General features: G+C 48.2%; 8 protein-coding genes across 8 annotated transcripts; 3 read left to right on the top strand and 5 right to left on the bottom strand.

Annotated features, from left to right (window-relative positions):
• Nucleotides 1-737: 737 nt before the first annotated feature.
• BC939DRAFT_446689 (NUDIX hydrolase domain-like protein) lies at nt 738-2,147 on the bottom strand. Its single transcript, XM_051554999.1, has 3 exons — nt 1,560-2,147; nt 1,420-1,460; nt 738-1,318 (listed from the first exon to the last, which is right to left on the bottom strand). Exons 1-3 carry the CDS (start codon nt 1,756-1,758, stop codon nt 803-805), a joined length of 756 nt encoding a protein of 251 aa, XP_051413813.1. The 5' UTR covers nt 1,759-2,147; the 3' UTR covers nt 738-802.
• On the top strand, nt 2,148-3,689 carry BC939DRAFT_446690 (2-nitropropane dioxygenase). Its single transcript, XM_051555000.1, has one exon. It carries the CDS (start codon nt 2,373-2,375, stop codon nt 3,552-3,554), a length of 1,182 nt encoding a protein of 393 aa, XP_051413814.1. The 5' UTR covers nt 2,148-2,372; the 3' UTR covers nt 3,555-3,689.
• BC939DRAFT_446691 (uncharacterized protein) lies at nt 3,690-5,452 on the bottom strand. The gene is made up of 6 exons (XM_051555001.1): nt 5,329-5,452; nt 5,202-5,240; nt 4,796-5,058; nt 4,337-4,683; nt 4,087-4,231; nt 3,690-3,998 (listed from the first exon to the last, which is right to left on the bottom strand). Exons 1-6 carry the CDS (start codon nt 5,393-5,395, stop codon nt 3,783-3,785), a joined length of 1,077 nt encoding a protein of 358 aa, XP_051413815.1. The 5' UTR covers nt 5,396-5,452; the 3' UTR covers nt 3,690-3,782.
• Nucleotides 5,453-6,493: 1,041 nt separating this feature from the next.
• Nucleotides 6,494-9,137, bottom strand: BC939DRAFT_475740 (CDC45 family; the record flags this gene model as incomplete). The annotated part of the gene is made up of 8 exons (XM_051558529.1): nt 6,494-6,635; nt 6,727-6,854; nt 6,956-7,541; nt 7,624-7,968; nt 8,055-8,371; nt 8,469-8,678; nt 8,770-8,862; nt 8,988-9,137. 8 exons carry the CDS (start codon nt 9,135-9,137, stop codon nt 6,494-6,496), a joined length of 1,971 nt encoding a protein of 656 aa, XP_051413816.1.
• A 200-nt stretch (nt 9,138-9,337) lies between these two features.
• Nucleotides 9,338-10,011, bottom strand: BC939DRAFT_475741 (vacuolar sorting protein 39 domain 2-domain-containing protein; the record flags this gene model as incomplete). Its single annotated transcript, XM_051558530.1, has 2 exons — nt 9,338-9,667; nt 9,751-10,011. 2 exons carry the CDS (start codon nt 10,009-10,011, stop codon nt 9,338-9,340), a joined length of 591 nt encoding a protein of 196 aa, XP_051413817.1.
• A 1,644-nt stretch (nt 10,012-11,655) lies between these two features.
• BC939DRAFT_395393 (uncharacterized protein) lies at nt 11,656-12,615 on the bottom strand (the record flags this gene model as incomplete). Its single annotated transcript, XM_051552223.1, has 2 exons — nt 11,656-11,988; nt 12,082-12,615. The coding sequence occupies 2 exons, from the start codon at nt 12,613-12,615 to the stop codon at nt 11,656-11,658; spliced, it is 867 nt and encodes a 288-aa protein (XP_051413818.1).
• Nucleotides 12,616-13,668: 1,053 nt separating this feature from the next.
• Nucleotides 13,669-15,451, top strand: BC939DRAFT_112647 (putative 60S ribosomal protein L27A). Its single transcript, XM_051549929.1, has 5 exons — nt 13,669-13,858; nt 13,942-13,954; nt 14,220-14,253; nt 14,343-14,372; nt 14,938-15,451. The coding sequence occupies exons 2-5, from the start codon at nt 13,952-13,954 to the stop codon at nt 15,312-15,314; spliced, it is 444 nt and encodes a 147-aa protein (XP_051413819.1). The 5' UTR covers nt 13,669-13,858; nt 13,942-13,951; the 3' UTR covers nt 15,315-15,451.
• Nucleotides 15,452-15,952: 501 nt separating this feature from the next.
• On the top strand, nt 15,953-16,841 carry BC939DRAFT_446698 (uncharacterized protein). Its single transcript, XM_051555002.1, has 2 exons — nt 15,953-16,201; nt 16,284-16,841. The coding sequence occupies exons 1-2, from the start codon at nt 16,087-16,089 to the stop codon at nt 16,793-16,795; spliced, it is 627 nt and encodes a 208-aa protein (XP_051413820.1). The 5' UTR covers nt 15,953-16,086; the 3' UTR covers nt 16,796-16,841.
• The last annotated feature ends 34 nt before the right edge of the window (nt 16,842-16,875 follow it).

A 16,875-nucleotide genomic window follows, 5' to 3' on the forward strand; every position in this document is an offset into this window, starting at 1 on the left:
CCTTTTTTTTTTAGTCTCGACTAGGGAAGAGTTGAGACCTAGAAGATGATTCAGCCGCTCACTGTTGCGCCCCTGTCTGTCGCACTGCTTCCCGGACGCCTGCTTAAACATGCCAAAAAAGGTTTCTCAGACTTACGCACTATCTACGCTGGATGACTAAAGGTAGAGAAGGATAAACTGTGTGTGTATAACTGCGGACTGACAGTGTCCTACAGAACTGCTTCTTGCTCCGTTGGAGGAAGAACGTTCAAGGAAACTTGAGGAAAGATTTATGCACATTCCTCCGAGCCCGCGGTGGAAATGGTAAATCGTAGTGAGGTAATCTGCGCAAACCTTATTATAAAAACAGCAAACAATGCAAATCGCGGTTGTGCTTCGAAATCCACGAATGTCATTTAGACAAAAAGCCCAAAGGCCGGCATCCGGCCGAATCAATTGAGCTCATTACCATAGAGCGAAGTGTAGACCTGCGACTCTCTTGGCCAACCTTTCTTTCCTCTGTGCATGGAGCTTCTCTTTTACGACATAATTTTGAATGCTTGGTAAGCTATTCTATGGGCCGTCGGCGAACCCCTGAAGTGGATAGATTCTCATTGGTCGGGACAGGCGTTGAAGACGTCCAATTGCTTAAATCCAACTGACGTAAAAGAATGAAAGGAGGAGGAGAGAGTGAGCCCGTCTCCGAGGTCTTGTCTGCTCCACAGATCCAAATATTTCTCTGAACGTCCGAACGCCTTTGTCCAATCTCTGGAACTCCTCAAGTTCACTTTTATTACAAATGAAATAAAGTACGAATAGTGTATTATATCGAGGAGCGAAGGCCATGTGTCCGATTATACCACTCTGTCATCAAGGAGTCATCGCGGACCTGATTCGGTGAATAGGGCTCGAAATCCGGCTCCCGCTGGTATGCAATCTTGGCCACCTCGATCAGCACGCCTGCTGTCATGCCATACACCGGCCAGCTTGGTGTAGATGCGTCTGACTTTATGGTCTTGTCTGGCTCGCCCAGGATGTAATTGCTGCTTCCGCATCGTTCAAAGCGATGGATCCTGTATTCGGCGATCATCCATTGCATATCAAACGACTTGTGGTCCTCTGGCCGTGGGCTTAGGAAGTACTCCAATGGTACTGTGAAAATGGCAGCAACCTCACCAGGGTTTGGATAGAGCAGTGAGAGATCCGCTGTGGTCATAGCGGGACAGTAGACGACAACAGGTGTCACCACCTGGAAATGCCGCGAGAGCACTGGTGTCAGGATCGTGAGGGTTTGGGACTCGGACGTTGCCAGCCGGACCTCCTCGAATGCCTCTCTTTTCTGCACAGTTAACAAAAGAAAGAGAGTAATCAGCCGCTTCTGATCTACTTGTTCTCGTTATGATTAGCATGCACTATGCTAGACGTGTATCCTTCACTTACAGCTGTAGCAATTAGATCAACGTCCTCCGGGTCCACTTTGCCTAAGTGCAAACAACAATATTCAAGGGTTAAGCGAGAAGGAGAGAGGTGTTATTTAAAGTACAAAAACGTGCATTGGTTACATAAATAGAGGTATGTACCTCCAGGGAAGGCCGAGTCGCCAGCATTGGTGCGCAAAGTGGAGGCTCGAACAGTGAGAATGACCTCGAGATCCCCCTCACTGTTTGGCAGTAACGCCACCAGCACTGCAGATCGTTTAGCGGCCTTGTAGTTATCGACCGACTGGGGGTGGTTCTGCAGGTTTTCCAGCGCCTTGACTGACTTTTGGTTGAGATACATGGTGCGCGCGGGTGGAGGGTAAACTGAAAAGAGAGGATAAGGCGAAAGAGGGACAGGCGCCAGGCGGTGCCAAGTGGGGCCAAGTGTAGGGTGGGCTGCAGGAAGGGGAGGGAGGATGCACAACGGAGGGAATGGATGAAATGGCGATGGTACGGATGATTAGCAGCCGAGCAGTGAGCCGATCTCCCCCTCCACACCGTTCACTTTGTCTTTGCACGCTGACTTAATGCTGTCATGGGGATGAAATCGATAGTCGCTCCACATACCGGGCCAGCTCCCTCCTCCCTGGTCTGATACCATCCGGGGGCCTCAGTGATGCAAAAGGCGCTCTTTTTGTCTACCTTATTTAAGCATTGCCCTGCAAGTCTCCCAGTCTCCCTCCGCTCCACGCCTCCTCCCCAGAAAGTGACTCATTCTGCGTGTAAACAGATGCAGTCAATCCCCCTCCTCATCCATCCTCATCCACTCCCTCGGAGGCGACTTTTATGGATCGCAACACCCTTGCGCCCAGGAGGTGGGATCACGAGGGCGTCATAAAGCTGACAAATGCAGGCCATTATTGATCTCTTTAAAACCAATCAGTTCCCCCACTTATTAAACCGGGCCCTGCAACCATGTCGACAACAAGGAACGCGTTTCTCACCACCTTCAAGCATATCACCCGTCCTGCACCCACCTCCAGCGCTAATGCGACTGCCCGAGTCCCCAGGGTCACCAAACCCATCGTCTCGGCGCCCATGAATGGTTGGTCTGGACCAAACCTCGTCGCCACCGTCGCCAACCATGGTGGGTTCCCGATTTATCCCATCGGATACTACACCGATCCCTCCAAAATCCTCAAGGATCTTCAGTCGATTCCTCCGCTATTGAATGACCCAGAATCCGATAATGACGGTCAGCAGGATACGGATGTGTTCATGCCCTATGCTGTTGGATTCATCTCCTTCTGGCTTGATCTCAAAGGACCAGAACTGCTTCGAAGCATTCTCAAGGGCCAAGGTGATCACCCTGACCGTCGTTCGGCACCTCGCCCTCCTGCAGCTATTTGGTTCGCCTTTGGCGACTACAAGCCTTTCCTCGAATTCGTTCGTGAGTATGGGGCAGTCGGAACAAAGATCTTTGTCCAAGTCCAGACCGTTCAGGAGGCACTGGAGGCGCAAGAGCAAGGTGTCGACGTTGTTGTTCTGCAGGGAACCGAAGCTGGAGGACATGGCGCTCAGAGGGTCTCGCCCTTGATGACCCTCCTTCCCGAAACCGTGCAGGCCTTGAAGGACAAAGTCGCTTCAAATTCCAGTTTGCAAATGCCTGTGGTCCTGGCTGCTGGAGGCATCTCGACCGCTGCACAGGTCACAGCTGTGCAGGCGATGGGGGCCTCAGGGGTTGTCGTCGGCACAGGATTCATGCCGACATTCGAGTCGCACGGTGCGCAGCACGCCAAAGAGCGTCTCCTGAGAACAAGCGATGGTGGCGCGAACACTGTCAGGACTCGTATTTTTGACGAACTGAGAGAGTTCGATTATCCAGCGGGTTACGATGGTCGCGTGGTGCGGAACCTGCTCACGGACCGTGAGGAGGATGACTTGAAGTATTGCGGGCTTTATGAGCAAAAGGGCCAAGCTGCCTTCAAGCTACTGAAAGGAGATCGAACGGGAACCAAGCAGGATTATGAACGTGCGGTCAAGGAGCAAGATTATGATCTGCTGCCTCTCTGGTGTGGCACAGGCGTTGGCATGCTAAACAAGCAGGTCTCTGCAGCCGAGTTCATGGATCAACTGATGGTCAATCAACAGCAATAAGCGCTGTAGCCCCAACAGACACTTGCAGCTGCGTTCATAGATCAACTGATAGAAGATCGTCAGCATCAGATCCGCTTTTCCATTCCAATACAAGTGTCTTGAATATCTGGATTTTTCTGATAAATAAAAAAAACTACTATTTTATTCAGCACTCTACCTCTCCACTACTTTGCATTTTTATCCGTCCACCTGAGGAATAGTCCAAATGTCTGAGTATGCAAAAGCTCCTTAGGCCTTCTTGGTAGCCATCTTCTGACGCTTCTTGATCGCCTTCTTTTCCTCCTTGGCAGCCAGCTTGCGCTGAGCATCTGGCGAGAGGTTCTTCTCCTGCTCGCGCTTCTCCCGCAAGCGCTTCTCCTCGAGCTCGCGCGCCCTTTCCTGCTGAGCCTTCTTGCCAATCTCCTTCGCAGCCTCCTCTCTTGCCCTGCTGATCTTGGTCTTGATCTGTCAACAAAAAGAACTTGCAAAATCAGTACTCGAGCTTATATACCCTTCAGCAGAAGCAATAGCATTGAAATCTTTGTTGACATACCACAGAAGGAACGTGGCAAGCATTGGGAAGGCCATCCAAACAAGCGATCAATGCCTCCACAAGCGGGGCAATCTCACGTGTATCCCTGGCATTGGGCAAACGGAACGACAACGAGATACGCTTTGCATAGGGTTCAGTAGGCAGACTAATAAAAAAAAATGGAAAAAGCAAAGCCAACGCACAATGTCAATCGATACATATTGAACACCCACATAGCAATATAGACAGCTGATCGCGCGTGCAAACGTACGTCTCGGGCTTGAACGAGGGTTGATCAGAGACGACAAAATAATCAAGCCACTGAGCAGCCTCGTTGAGCTTATTGCTGATCAATGGCAGGATCGCCTCTGTCAACTCATTGGACTCTGTCAGCGTGATCAGTGAGTTGTCGAGTGCCTTTTGGTTCGAGGCCTTGGTGAACGTCGTCAGATCATAATACTTGTTACGGATGATCGATCCAGTCGTTTTCGGCACGACCGCAAAGACGCCGTCGCTGTACTCGTTGGGCTGCATGGTCACATTCAAAGTGCAGGTGTCCTGGACTGGCGTCGAAAAGATCGTGAACAGCGTGCGGATCAAATCCTGACGAGGCCTCATCTAGATGTTGCAATTGAAATCATTGAAGATAATGGGAAGGTCCAGTTAGAGGTACTTTCGATAACAACGTGCACTTGCTCAATTAGACCGTTATCGACATCGTGGTTTGTACCTTGATCAATCCATGAACAGTTGCAACATGACGGCGTCCTGTCAAGTAGATAATATACTCGTGAGGCGCGTCAATGGCAAGCTCGGCTCCATGATCGCCAACACGGGCAAAGTTGGCGCGGAAGAGCGGGAGCATGACAGCCATCGTGGTTTTGGCCAAGACCTCGTTGTGTCTCTTCCCAACCCAGTATGTGACGAGGATCAGGATGATGAAGCTGAGGTACATCATCTCATGACCCAAGCGCGCCCGCAGTTCCTGGAATGCTATGCCATCGAGGTGTGAGATCAAGATCGCAGTTGGTTAGTGTCCAGAGTTCATTCGCCATCGGCGTATGATCCAAACTGGTCCAAAAGTCTCTGTCCATTCCTCGCTGATCGCTATCAAGGCTTCTTGCTGTGCATCTTACAATCAAAGTATGGTACGGCCTTGCTAGCCGCGGTGGTATCTATGTATCGATACGGAAGGCAGTGTTAGATCAGATACCAAATACCGGAGGAATTTACGAGTGTTGAGCGAGAAATATGCATAAGTACCAGCAAAGGCAGTGGCCAGCATTGCGAGCGATGCCGTTAAAGCGAGGATAATCACACTGCGCGACATAGGAGTGGAAACAAGATGTGTGTTCTGGCGCAATTGGAGTCGACCGCGAGACTTGAGTCCTGGACAAAAAGTGCCAGCGCAAATTATCTTTAGAGTACGAAAATTTAATTCAGTCCAATTTTTACGTACAAAGAAGAGGGAACAGAGCCATGCCACCCATGTGCCTTACATTGCCATCACCATGAGTTGATGGGGTGGTGAATATTAATCATCAATGAAACCTCTCACCCCACCTAAAGCCCTATCGCCGCTTTTTTTTTTTTTGCTTACGCGAATCCATGACAAGTGATAGAGATATCCCTGAACGCATCGAAGGGTCAATTCCCTGTAGCTGATGTTGTACGTATAATTTTTCTGCAGGTCAGAAATGGAAACTATTCCATTCAATTCATTGGCAACGAAATTATTTGCGCTGGCACTTTTTGTTCAGGACTCGAAGTATAGATCTTAAACTATTATGCCTTGTTCTCACCCTTGTATTCGTGTCCGCACTTCTCTAGTAGGATGCTTAGGGCGTTTAAAGAGACGCTAGATCGCTCCAGTTTCGGGGCCATCCATTGAAAACAGCAGAAAGACTTATTCCTTAATCCAGTGCCATGTACCATTGCTCTATCGAGCAATATCTCTGAGTCCATCGATGGAAGTACTCTGAAGAACCTCTAAAGGAGCCATTTAAAATCGTAAAGACTTTGTGCGGAGGGTTAGAAAATAAAATGAGAATATAGCTGGCGGTCGAAATGATTTTGATCGGTGCCGAGATCGTTCTCGGATGGTACGACCTAGGACGATATGCTTCATCAAAAGTGTTGTTTTCCTCAATATCACATCATACTTTACATGGGCAATGAAGAAAGTGTCGAGGAGCCCCCAGTTAGCCGTAATAGTGTTTATGGGGATGCTGTATTTCAGGTCTTGCTAGCCAAAGGTAGTGTGAGTGTATGATTTGGGGAGAGGGGACATGACAAAATAAGGTTTGCGCCCTAGGAGACGCGTTCACCGCCGCGACATTCAATTAGCAATATAGTGGATTCAGGCGGTTTATTTATTAGAACAATAAGAGGCAGCGCCGTAATCTCTGCCGTGCGAACTTGGATGCTTCTACCGCAAGTAACGGCTGATCGACTTCATAAACGTCTCCACGTCGTCACGGTCGATCTCTACCGCAGACTTGTCAAAGCCCAAATGCTTCACCGGAATCTGTTCGTTGTACGATATCTTTTCAAAGACAATGCCGAACTTGCTATTTATCGTGCATAAAAAACAAAGGTGATTAGTAAGGATCAAGAATTCAACAGCACCCAATTCACGACATCCAGGTGCTTGCAACGTACTTTGGAATAGCCTCGCCGATCACAGGTGATCCATGCACGCCGGTTACCACAAATGTCTGCGTCTTTTCCTTCAGCACTGCAATCACTAGGGGTATAGGCCGATGAGTTGTTTTCCTGCTTCCATATTCCTACAGAAACACAAGACATCAATTGATTATAAGTAAGCAGATCCTTCGGTGGCTCCTCCCCTCCTCTCTCCCACAATTTCGCCCGCAATCAGTAGGCTTACCCTGATGGCATAAACAAGGAACTGCGCTAACTTGTTGAGCGTTAACGGGTTCCAAAAGATGGGGAGATCGGGGCCATCTTTTAGAGTTGCGACGCGGCACTTGGAAAGTGTGATAATTTGCTGCTTGTCAATGATCGCAACCGCCTGGCGGACCACAGCCTTTTGGATGTTCATGCATAGCCGCAATCCCTGCCTAAGCTGATCATCCTCTCCTCCCCCACGGTCCAATGAATCGCACGCTCGGTAAAAGTTATCTGTCCACCATGATGATGTTTCATTCTCGTCATTTTCGTCGCTAGATCTGCCCGTGACAGCACTCGTGCGAAGTGATTCCTCTGCTATCCGGTTGGATTCGTGTCCCAGCGCAACGAGCGCCTCCTTAGAGGACTCCAACAGACTTGTCACAGAATGTGCGACATCACTGGCGCTTATTATACCTCGGTATCCATATGATCGAGTGAATGATGTGTATAGGATCTCGTGAAGGCCGAACTCAGGTGCCACCTGTTCGAGTCGATCCTTCAAAATCTTTTTGAGATCGATGCTCATGTGCGCGAACACTTGTTGACACTCCTCTAATGAAAACCTACAAATAAGCAAATATCGGTATGTCAATCCTGAACCAGACAAAATTGGGCAAAACAACAGTGCATGAAAGCGAGACTTACCCCATCTTGGCGAGTAACGCTAGGAGGCGGCTCCGACCTGCCTCGCGCCAAATACCTAAACGAGATGCCACGTAGTTGGAGTGGTACATGCTTTCGTACAAAGACCAATGCCTAACCATCATGAACCTGTATTCATCTGTACACTGAATGAACCCATCTTCAGGAGTAGTTGTTGCTGGTCCAAGATTCGAGTTGTCGGGTCTTCTGCCTGGGCTGTTCCGATTTTGGCGATCGTTTAGTGTCAGTCTCTGCGATTCATCCTTGTAGGTCTGCACGATGTCCAGGTAGTCTCTGTGGCCGATTTGATCGTTTGCGTATTGGGATGTTAAGCCAACAATAGCTAACCTTCAAGATAGAAACCAAAAGCCGAGGATCAGCATGAAGTATGGGAGCAGTATAGAAGAGAGATAGGGTCGCTGGAAAGCACATACCAGAGAATGTCAGCGGATGTGCGGTCTAGCTGATTCGCCATCATATAGGTTTGATTTGATATCGACGTCCCGTATGTAGATCCTCTGGACATATATTCGACGACAATGGCGCGGGATTCTTTCCACTTGCGAAGAAGCTCCTTTGGCACTTTCGGCTCAATCTCTGAGTCAAGCCCAGTCCGCCTCCTTCGACGCCTATGGTGTTCACCGCCTTCGCCATCATATTCGTCCTCTTCCTCGTCGTCTTCCAGCTCACCGTCCAAATCATCTTCGTCAGAATCTGCGTCACGGCCATTGTGTTGATCATAATCGTTTTCCTAGAGGCGAGCAAGCGGCCACGATAGTTCTCGTGTCAGAAGGAAGTCGTTTTAAAGGCCTAGCTCCAGGATGCAGTGAATAAGCATTCGTTCGTACCTCTGTGAATATGATGGCATCCTTTTCCAATGCAAGATCCTTGTCTAGATCGCTTTCATGAAAGACAATGACCTCGTTATTCCAGAACGCATTTCGTAGGTTTACTGGCCTGTGGCTGTCCAGAACATAGATTGTTACGTCCTCCGTCAAGTTGATATAGTCCTCAAGGTTGAATAGACCGCCACAATTCAGCATTAATATGGACCTGATCTGTATAATAAAGAAAGTCATGTTCAGCCAATTAGGATCATAACGCGCCGCATTTTTTTTTTTTTGAGTAAAGACGATTCTGTTCGCTCACCGATGCGCTTGATTTCTTCGCTTCTATTCGGATATCTTCCATTTCTGCTACAGGAACCACAACATAGCTGATGCTGTCCGATTTCATAAGGGTCTACAGCAACACGAAAGCGCATATTGTCACGTAGTTAGTACTATGTGTACAAATATATGACAGAGTCGGGCACTAATTGCTTCACCGATGCATGCGTGGTCCAGAACACGCAAGTAATTCTATACCGTCCACATTCTGTATGCGCATATGGCATCTACGTCGGGTGCAACAAAGAAGAGCACGGTGGTACGTGTTCCTGGTCCAGCACCGTCAAAGGCGGCATTCTTGATTCGTTTGTAGGCGAGCGAGTAGTTGGCAAGCTTGACGTGACCCATCCGGACCTAGGCGCTGGCAGTGCAGTTGTGTGGGGGGAGACAGAGGTGAGAGGGGATGAGGTTGCCAGGAACAAGAGAATGAGAGCGTTGACAGGAATGGAAACGACGTCCAAAGAGATCCAAACAGCTTTTTGAGAGAGTTCATACAATAGGGTTTAGTTGCCACCAATTGACATTAAGGGGTGAGGATGAGGTGTATTTTATTCAGGTCCATCCGTGGTTCCCAAGGGCTGAGAGTCAGAGGAAGATCCACAGTGCAGATGGATAGTCTTCATATCGACAGTACGCATGAAGACGGAGTCGGCCACAGCAATTCCACATACATGGCAAATGTCATCCGCTGTGATCACAACCGGTCCTTGGGTTTCGTATAGCTGAAAGAGCTCCTCGCATATCCTCAGGTTTTCTCCCAGCGAGAGTCCTTTGACAATCTGCATTTCCTTAAATTCGTGATAGGACCTCCGTAGTGATCGCAACAGGTACTGCTGAAGTAGTTCTACCGACCAGAACGATGGCAACAAATCGATGACCTACAAACGGAACAGAGGATACGTATTAAAACGAGTGCGAAAGGCACGAGTATTATAGCAGTGTTAATTGAATCACATCTAACCTCGGAGAGATCGAGATATGACGACTGAGAGTCTAGCAAGTAGAGCGTCAGTGCCATGCCTCCCTGATCCTGCGCCATATTCAGATACTCCTGAAGCAGCACCATAAAAAGCGTCTTCTTTTTGTCGATATCCACGGCAGGTTCCTTTGATAATGAACCATCAGCGACTGGGGCCTTAGATCCTCGTCTTGGTCCCCGAAATACCCCTGAATTCAGGCAAAATATCTCTGCACCTTGATAATCTTTGACATCCCTGACCATGGTCCTGATGCAGTCTTCCCATCTGCCTATCTTTTTATATCATGAGTAAATATAATAAAAAGGTTGCATCAAAATATCATTCTATTGATCAGAGAGTGTGGCAGTAATTGCATTGAGCATTTCCAGTATTACCTTGGCGAGCAATATTGCTCTCTCTGATTTCAACTGCGAGATGGCCTCCACATTGGGCAAGATTTCCTGTGGGTCATACAGAGATGAAGTCTGCAGCAGTTGTGAGAGTTTGGCGCGGTAGTTACACATTGGCTCTGACTTGGCGTGCGACTGCAGAAACGAGAAAAATGTGCTGGTGGATGACCCAGTTGTCGTTGCGCTAGCCTCATTGCATCTGCTCAGTCCAAGCAAATGCCGCTCCTGCTGTTTATTGAACTCGATCACTATACAACATGGAGAGAACAGCGGTCAATGAGACATGTTAATTAACTTAAATAAGATAGCTGTCAAACCATTTCCATATCGTGCATGTCGTACCCACTTCCTCGTGTCTAATTAGTATAGTCGAGTCTGCAGCCAATCTTGCAAGGTTATCGACATACATATGAGCAAGCATCTTGTGATGTTCTGGAGTCTAAATGCAGAACAATGAGAAGAGTAAGGGCCAGTCCGTGATGAGAAAAAATACGCTCGACCACGCAGGATACACCGGTCCACTAACCTCGCTTTTCCGCTGAAGAACCAGGTACTCCAAGTAGATCATTAAGCCCTCCTGACTGATTTTTGATTTGAATATAGCAAGCAAGCGATCGGGATCAAACATGGCTGCTCGCTTCGCGTCTCCTGGCATAAAGATCTATTGCGAGCGATACATTTAAGTGGATAGATTAGTGAAGAACACAGGCGAAGAGCCAGACACGAGATGATGAAGCAGCGTTTTGCTTGCCTTTAAGCCGATAGCTTCGTCCTGTTCAACAATCCACCACCCGTAGTCCATGACGAGCGATGCGTCCTGCAATGACAGGAGTAGTGTAGCCATATCCTGAAGCCCGATGTCGAAAGAGTTGTCTTCTATCTCGCCAAGCAATAAGCTGGAGCCCACGTTAGTATAGTTATTGAAATATCAAGTCAACCATGATCATTTCCTTTCCCGCATGAATACCTTTTCCATATCGAAAGCGCTTCCCTAAACTTCTTCCGGGCTTTGTACCAAATCGAGAGGGCGTAATATTTGTTGCAATCCCGGAGCTTGCTTTCGCACAGGTCCTCTATACATGAGTTGTTTGATCCCAGAAGCGTATGCAGGCCAGCATTGTCGCCATTTTCTATCAAGAGCCCGAGAAGGGCAGTATCTGTGGCCTACAGAGTCCATATAAAGTGTGGTATTAGGATGGCGGTTTATGACTAGCAAAACGATTATTGTCAGCGAAATGCAAACAGAATGTATACAGCACCTCTGATTGAGGCCCATGACGATGCTTGCGATCATTATGCTCTCTGCGGTAGCGCATGAGGTAGTGCAAAAAGATCTCTTTGGCATTCATCAAAAAGACCTTGCCAATTTCTGCGCTTTGTTCGCCTCCTGACTTTGACAATGTTCGATCAACTATCATCCCCACAGACAAAGAGAAGTGCAGCAGTCAGCATCCGTTATCTACGATTCTCTTCGGCAACTACTCCGTATGACATATACTACTTACTGATATTAGGCAGCGTTCCAAGTTGTGTGATCTGATTCCGGATTCCTCTGAACAAAGGAACATCATTTATGAGATTCCTCTTTTGTAAAACGTCCGGGAACATGGATACCAATACTCGTGGGTCCATTTTTCCTCGATGCAAAAGGCCAAATGCATCATCGAACAATGTCTCGCCGAGATAGATGAGACCTGACTTCTGGTAAATGTAATCCAGCTCGAATTGTAGTCGTTCCCGATGAAGATTTTCCACCGACATGGTCGCCGTGGTCTTTTCAGACAAAAGTAATGCCTCTTCCACGCGTCCTTTTTGTAATAGTGTATCAGCCTAGTGATCAAGAAGTCGATCAGAATGGGGTCAGTAATATAGAGCAAACAAGTTTTATAGATATTTAAGCCGCATGGTATGCTGGACACTTACATGCAGGACTAATGGAGTCGTTACTAATGCCGACACACCATCCTTTCCTGCAATAAGGACTCTTGCCAGAACAGTGGATATGCGATTGGCTTCCTGTTGCCTCCACTCCCTTTCAGCAGGCTGCTGAGCGATTTGATCGCCTGTTTGAAAAGTGAGCACCTGTGCCAACATGGACATCCATACACTGATGCCTGGGCCTTGCATCAATGTCCGTAACTCCATGGATGGATCGAAGCGGATGGTCTGTACCAACTTTTGATCGAGAATGTTATGGATCTCGACAATGTTGCCCCGCAGCAAAGCTGTGACATAAGGAAATTCGACAGCCAACGCGCGAGGATAACTAGACCACTGTAAGGTTCCACGAACTGGATCTCCTGAACCGCTGCAAAAAATTCCAATGGCTGTTTGTCCTGAACTCGTGGCACTAGCAAGGAGGAACTCATTCTCCGCAATGGGTATACAGACAGGTTTAAGAACCTGTGAGTTTGATCCGGATGAGGTATTCTGTACGACAGGAAGCACTGGTACCATCCTGTTCACTCGAAGGTCAATTAGGTTGAAGTCCTTTTCGTCCGCAACACATACGACATTTTTCCATCGCGTCACGACCAACGCGCCCTTGGGAAGATTGAGTTCCTACTTGATGAAGTTCATGGGGATGCTGTGTCAGAATAAAATGACATTGATAATTACTGCATTCATGGTATCAACATGTCTTAGATATCGCGGATAGACATGCTCGCACCTTGGGCTCAGAGATAGCGTCATTCCAAAGGCTGTAAAACTGAATAGTCCTCCGTTTCGTAATGCAAAGCCGAACACTCCCGTCTTCAGCCAATCGTCCTCTTTGAGAGCTTTCCTCGCAAAACGCTGTAACTCCTTTAATAGGTGGCAAGACATGTGGCGAGAACGATGCAAAATCAGGGAGACTAAAGAAGGACAATGTAGAGTCTGCAGCAAGAACAACTTCAGAAACAATACGAGGTACTGCTATTACTGCTTACTTGCTATGTTTAATTAGGACAATGCTTACCACATAGTACAATTGCTAGCCGTAAGATCGACAGGACCATAATTTTTTCGACGACTTTTTTGCCAAAGCCAAGAGACTTCCTCTCTACAAGACGCGAGCGCGGTAGTTCCTTTTTGGTTGGGGATGGTTGAAGTATGATGAGCGCAGGCCAGTGGCGGTGGTGGTGATCAGGCGTATCATATACTAAGAGAGGTTAAACTCTCATACTTACAGATTCCGAAGATATTTGTTCCTCGATGACATAGTGAAGCAGAAAGCCATCGGATGTTCCCAGATAGAGGTGATTCTCTATCGCGTAAGGTCAAAGCATCGGTCAGATTGCGCCTTATCTCCGACGTATTGGGAGGCATATGAAGTATGGGCGCTCACTGTTGAGTGTCGAAACCCACCAAAGCTATCCAGTGCCTCTATCAAAGGCCTGTGACTCCTGTTGAAAATCCCTGGAGACCTTGTTGCGGGACTACTGCCTGCGCCTTGGCCACCAGGGACGGCTCTGTCGAGAAAGGACCTTGGCGACGATGACTCTGCAGCCACCGAGGCATCATCCAAATGCACGCCTCGCAGGAGTGGCTGCACTGTATATGTCGTGAACATGCGACGACGGTAGCAGTAGTAGGTAACGAAATATGGTGATGAGGAATTCGCGCCAAGAACGACAGAGAATGAGCTTGCATGTTGCCTTCGCCCTTTCGTGTCCGTTACCGCGCACAAGAGTCGATCGTGACTGCAACCTCCACTCAAGTTAGTGGCAATGTGGCTTTGCCTAGGAGGGTATATGTCGATAGATTGCCTGTGCTCATTTTGAAGACCCTCTTTCACAATAGGAATCTAAAGATGGTATGAGTGCAGTGCATCCGCTCGAAGCGCACATCCATCCATCTATCAGCCAGCAACATCCATCTATGATATCCAACGCAGTTGACATGGCAACACTATGCTTCATTTTGCGTGCAATTATTTCCTCACCATCCTCAGCTCGCAGGACTTCTTCAGCCAACCCGACGCTTCTATCAACTTCACGAAATACAACTTTGCTCGATGGCGACCTTTTGATCGTAAACGATCGCTGACAGATGCACGGTTCTTTTATTTATGTCTCTAGCCTACCCGTCTTCATCACAACCGCAAGAAGAGAGGTAAGAAAACTGCAGCGAGTTGTAGGCGAACCTTCTATCTTTGTCTAAGCGCTATTGCTGACTCGACTTCTTTATTCGCATGTAAATAGGTCACGTCTCTGCCGGTCACGGTCGTGTTGGTGAGTGCAGCAACAGGGATACGGAATTAGTTTACTCGACAACAGAAGCTTTGGGAATAAGTTCTTTTTTCAACTCAGGAGCAATGGGAGAGACATTGTGAGAACGGAAGGATGGAGGGCTATCTTTTCAGCATGCAAAGACCCGAAAATCAGCAAGCCAGGAGATCCATTACATGACGAGCAAAGCAGGAATGTGATCCAGTGTGTTTGTTTCAAGGACGTTGACTGACGATTGCCATTCAGTGATCTGAAGTGATCGTTTATCACAGGATTCTTTCACTCATAAGGAATCGCTGCCGAAGCTGGTTCCCACGATTCGACGTACACCTACTCCCCCGCAAAGACTCTGGATTACAAACTTGTAGCATATACAAAACTGATACCAGCACCTCCAAACAATACTTCAGTTCCAGCACCGATGTGGCACGTTGATGCTCAGAATACTGGGGCGTGGAAAAATGGGATCACCGGAAACGGCGTCTCAATTACCTCTGCAGCTGCAGCTGCATGAACTCGACACATATTGACCTTTGCCTCATCCCTTTGTTCGATTTGTATTTTCCAGGTAAGCACCGCAAGCATCCCGGAGGTCGTGGTCTTGCTGGTGGTCAGCACCATCACCGCATCAACATGGATAAGTACCATCCCGGATACTTCGGTAAGGTCGGTATGCGTCGCTTCCACTTGACTCGCAACGGCCAGCACCGCCCCATTGTCAACTTGGACACTCTCTGGACCCTCGTCTCCGAGCAGACTCGCAAGAACGCTGTCAAGAACACTGAGGTCGTCCCCGTCATTGACACTCTCCGTGCTGGATACGGCAAGGTCCTTGCCAAGGGTCGTCTCCCCGAGCAGCCCGTCATTGTCAAGGCCCGCTTTGTTTCCCGCGCTGCCGAGCAGAAGATTAAGGCCGTTGGTGGTGCCGTTCAGTTGGTTGCTTAAATACGGTAGTCGTCTTTGTTGCCTCAAATTAGCGGAATCAGGAGCAATCCTTCTTCCCTTGCTTGCTCAAGGTTGTAATAAATCATGAAAGAAGAAATATCGTGCGCCCTTTCTATACCATATATGTATCCATCAACTGTAACAACTGAAGTGAGGCAGTTAATTCCCTTATGTCATGACATCGCCTTGCAATTTGGAGCGATCGAAGTGCTTTATCATGAGTGGCTAAGTGTATCTACTATTGATGAATAATGTGAAAGAGGGCTCAGGGCCTTGCAAGGAAGCGGTTACCGAGATCGGATGGGACTTTGCCCTGCGATATCTCATAAACCAGAGTCTTACAAGGTACATGTAGTGGATCCGCTCCATCTCCTTCTATCCACACCACTTTTCCTACCTCGCGTACAACGTGAAGACCCGGCCATGCCGAAGACTCCAGATTGTTAGCGCGGGTATTACAGGAACAAAGGGGGGGTAAAACTCGACAGGTTGCAGACACTACAGTAGTCATCATTGCCCAATTTTGTACTCGCTAGCATCTCCGATCCATAACGATAGTTGAAATCAGGTCCAAGGAGGATTGGTGTCATATTTGGCTAAAGTTCTTCATCCCTCTAGGAGTAGAGGTCAGTGGTGGATGGAGGATGATGATGAAAAGATGAAAGCGAACATCTCGAATCAAAATAGTTTGTCGTGACTGCGCGGCACTCGACACTCCAGCTTTTGACGGCAATGGAAATGCAGTGAGCTGAACTTCATCCGTTTCGCAAGCATGACCGGAAGTGCATCCAATAACCCAGTGCTGTACCCGCACTCTGTAGACTTTACTGGTCGTCCCCCACCTCCAAACGAGGGATACAGCTGGGAACATATCAAGGAAGCAATTGGTAAGCAAGAACTGCTATCCAATGTTTCACTTACGCTATAGCATTCAAATATGAACCCTTTTACTTGCAATCCATCTTATAGATTCCAACTCGCTTCATGCTCTGCGACGCACGGACAAGGGACAATATGAATACGAGCAATGGCAGGGACAGATCGACCGGTCAAGGTACAGCAACGTTGGCGAGTATATAGTCTATACTATTCTACACTGGCCGGATCTGAAAGACCCTGCAGAGGCAGAGCCTGCAGTAGGCAGTGATCAGACCCTTGTGCAAAGATACAGAGCAACCGAGCCGCGGATCACCATCAGGCTCAATCATTACCCCTTCCCTGTTCAGGAATCGATTCAGTACTTCGTGCTCTGGTCCTCAAGAGACATGAGCATGCCTGAAGAGCGCAAACGCTTGGATTTGTACCTGAAACAGCAATTCGAAGGTATCCCAGGCACATCCTCCAAAGGCCTATCACCCGAACTCTTACCGCCAGCGCCAGGAAAGAAGAAGAATTGGATGTGGTTCGTTAACCCGATCGAGCTCCGCAGCGTTGCAACAGTGCACCATTTGCACGTATTTGTGCGGGATATCGATCTATGATAGAACAAGCGACATCACGTGGAATAATAAAGGCATTGTGCCCAAAAAGCATCAGATCACCGGGGGATCGTTTGGTCGGG

Source organism: Gamsiella multidivaricata, assembly GCF_025024155.1.
Source record: "Gamsiella multidivaricata strain RSA 2152 chromosome Unknown BC939scaffold_21, whole genome shotgun sequence".
Lineage (NCBI taxonomy): Eukaryota > Fungi > Mortierellomycota > Mortierellomycetes > Mortierellales > Mortierellaceae > Gamsiella > Gamsiella multidivaricata.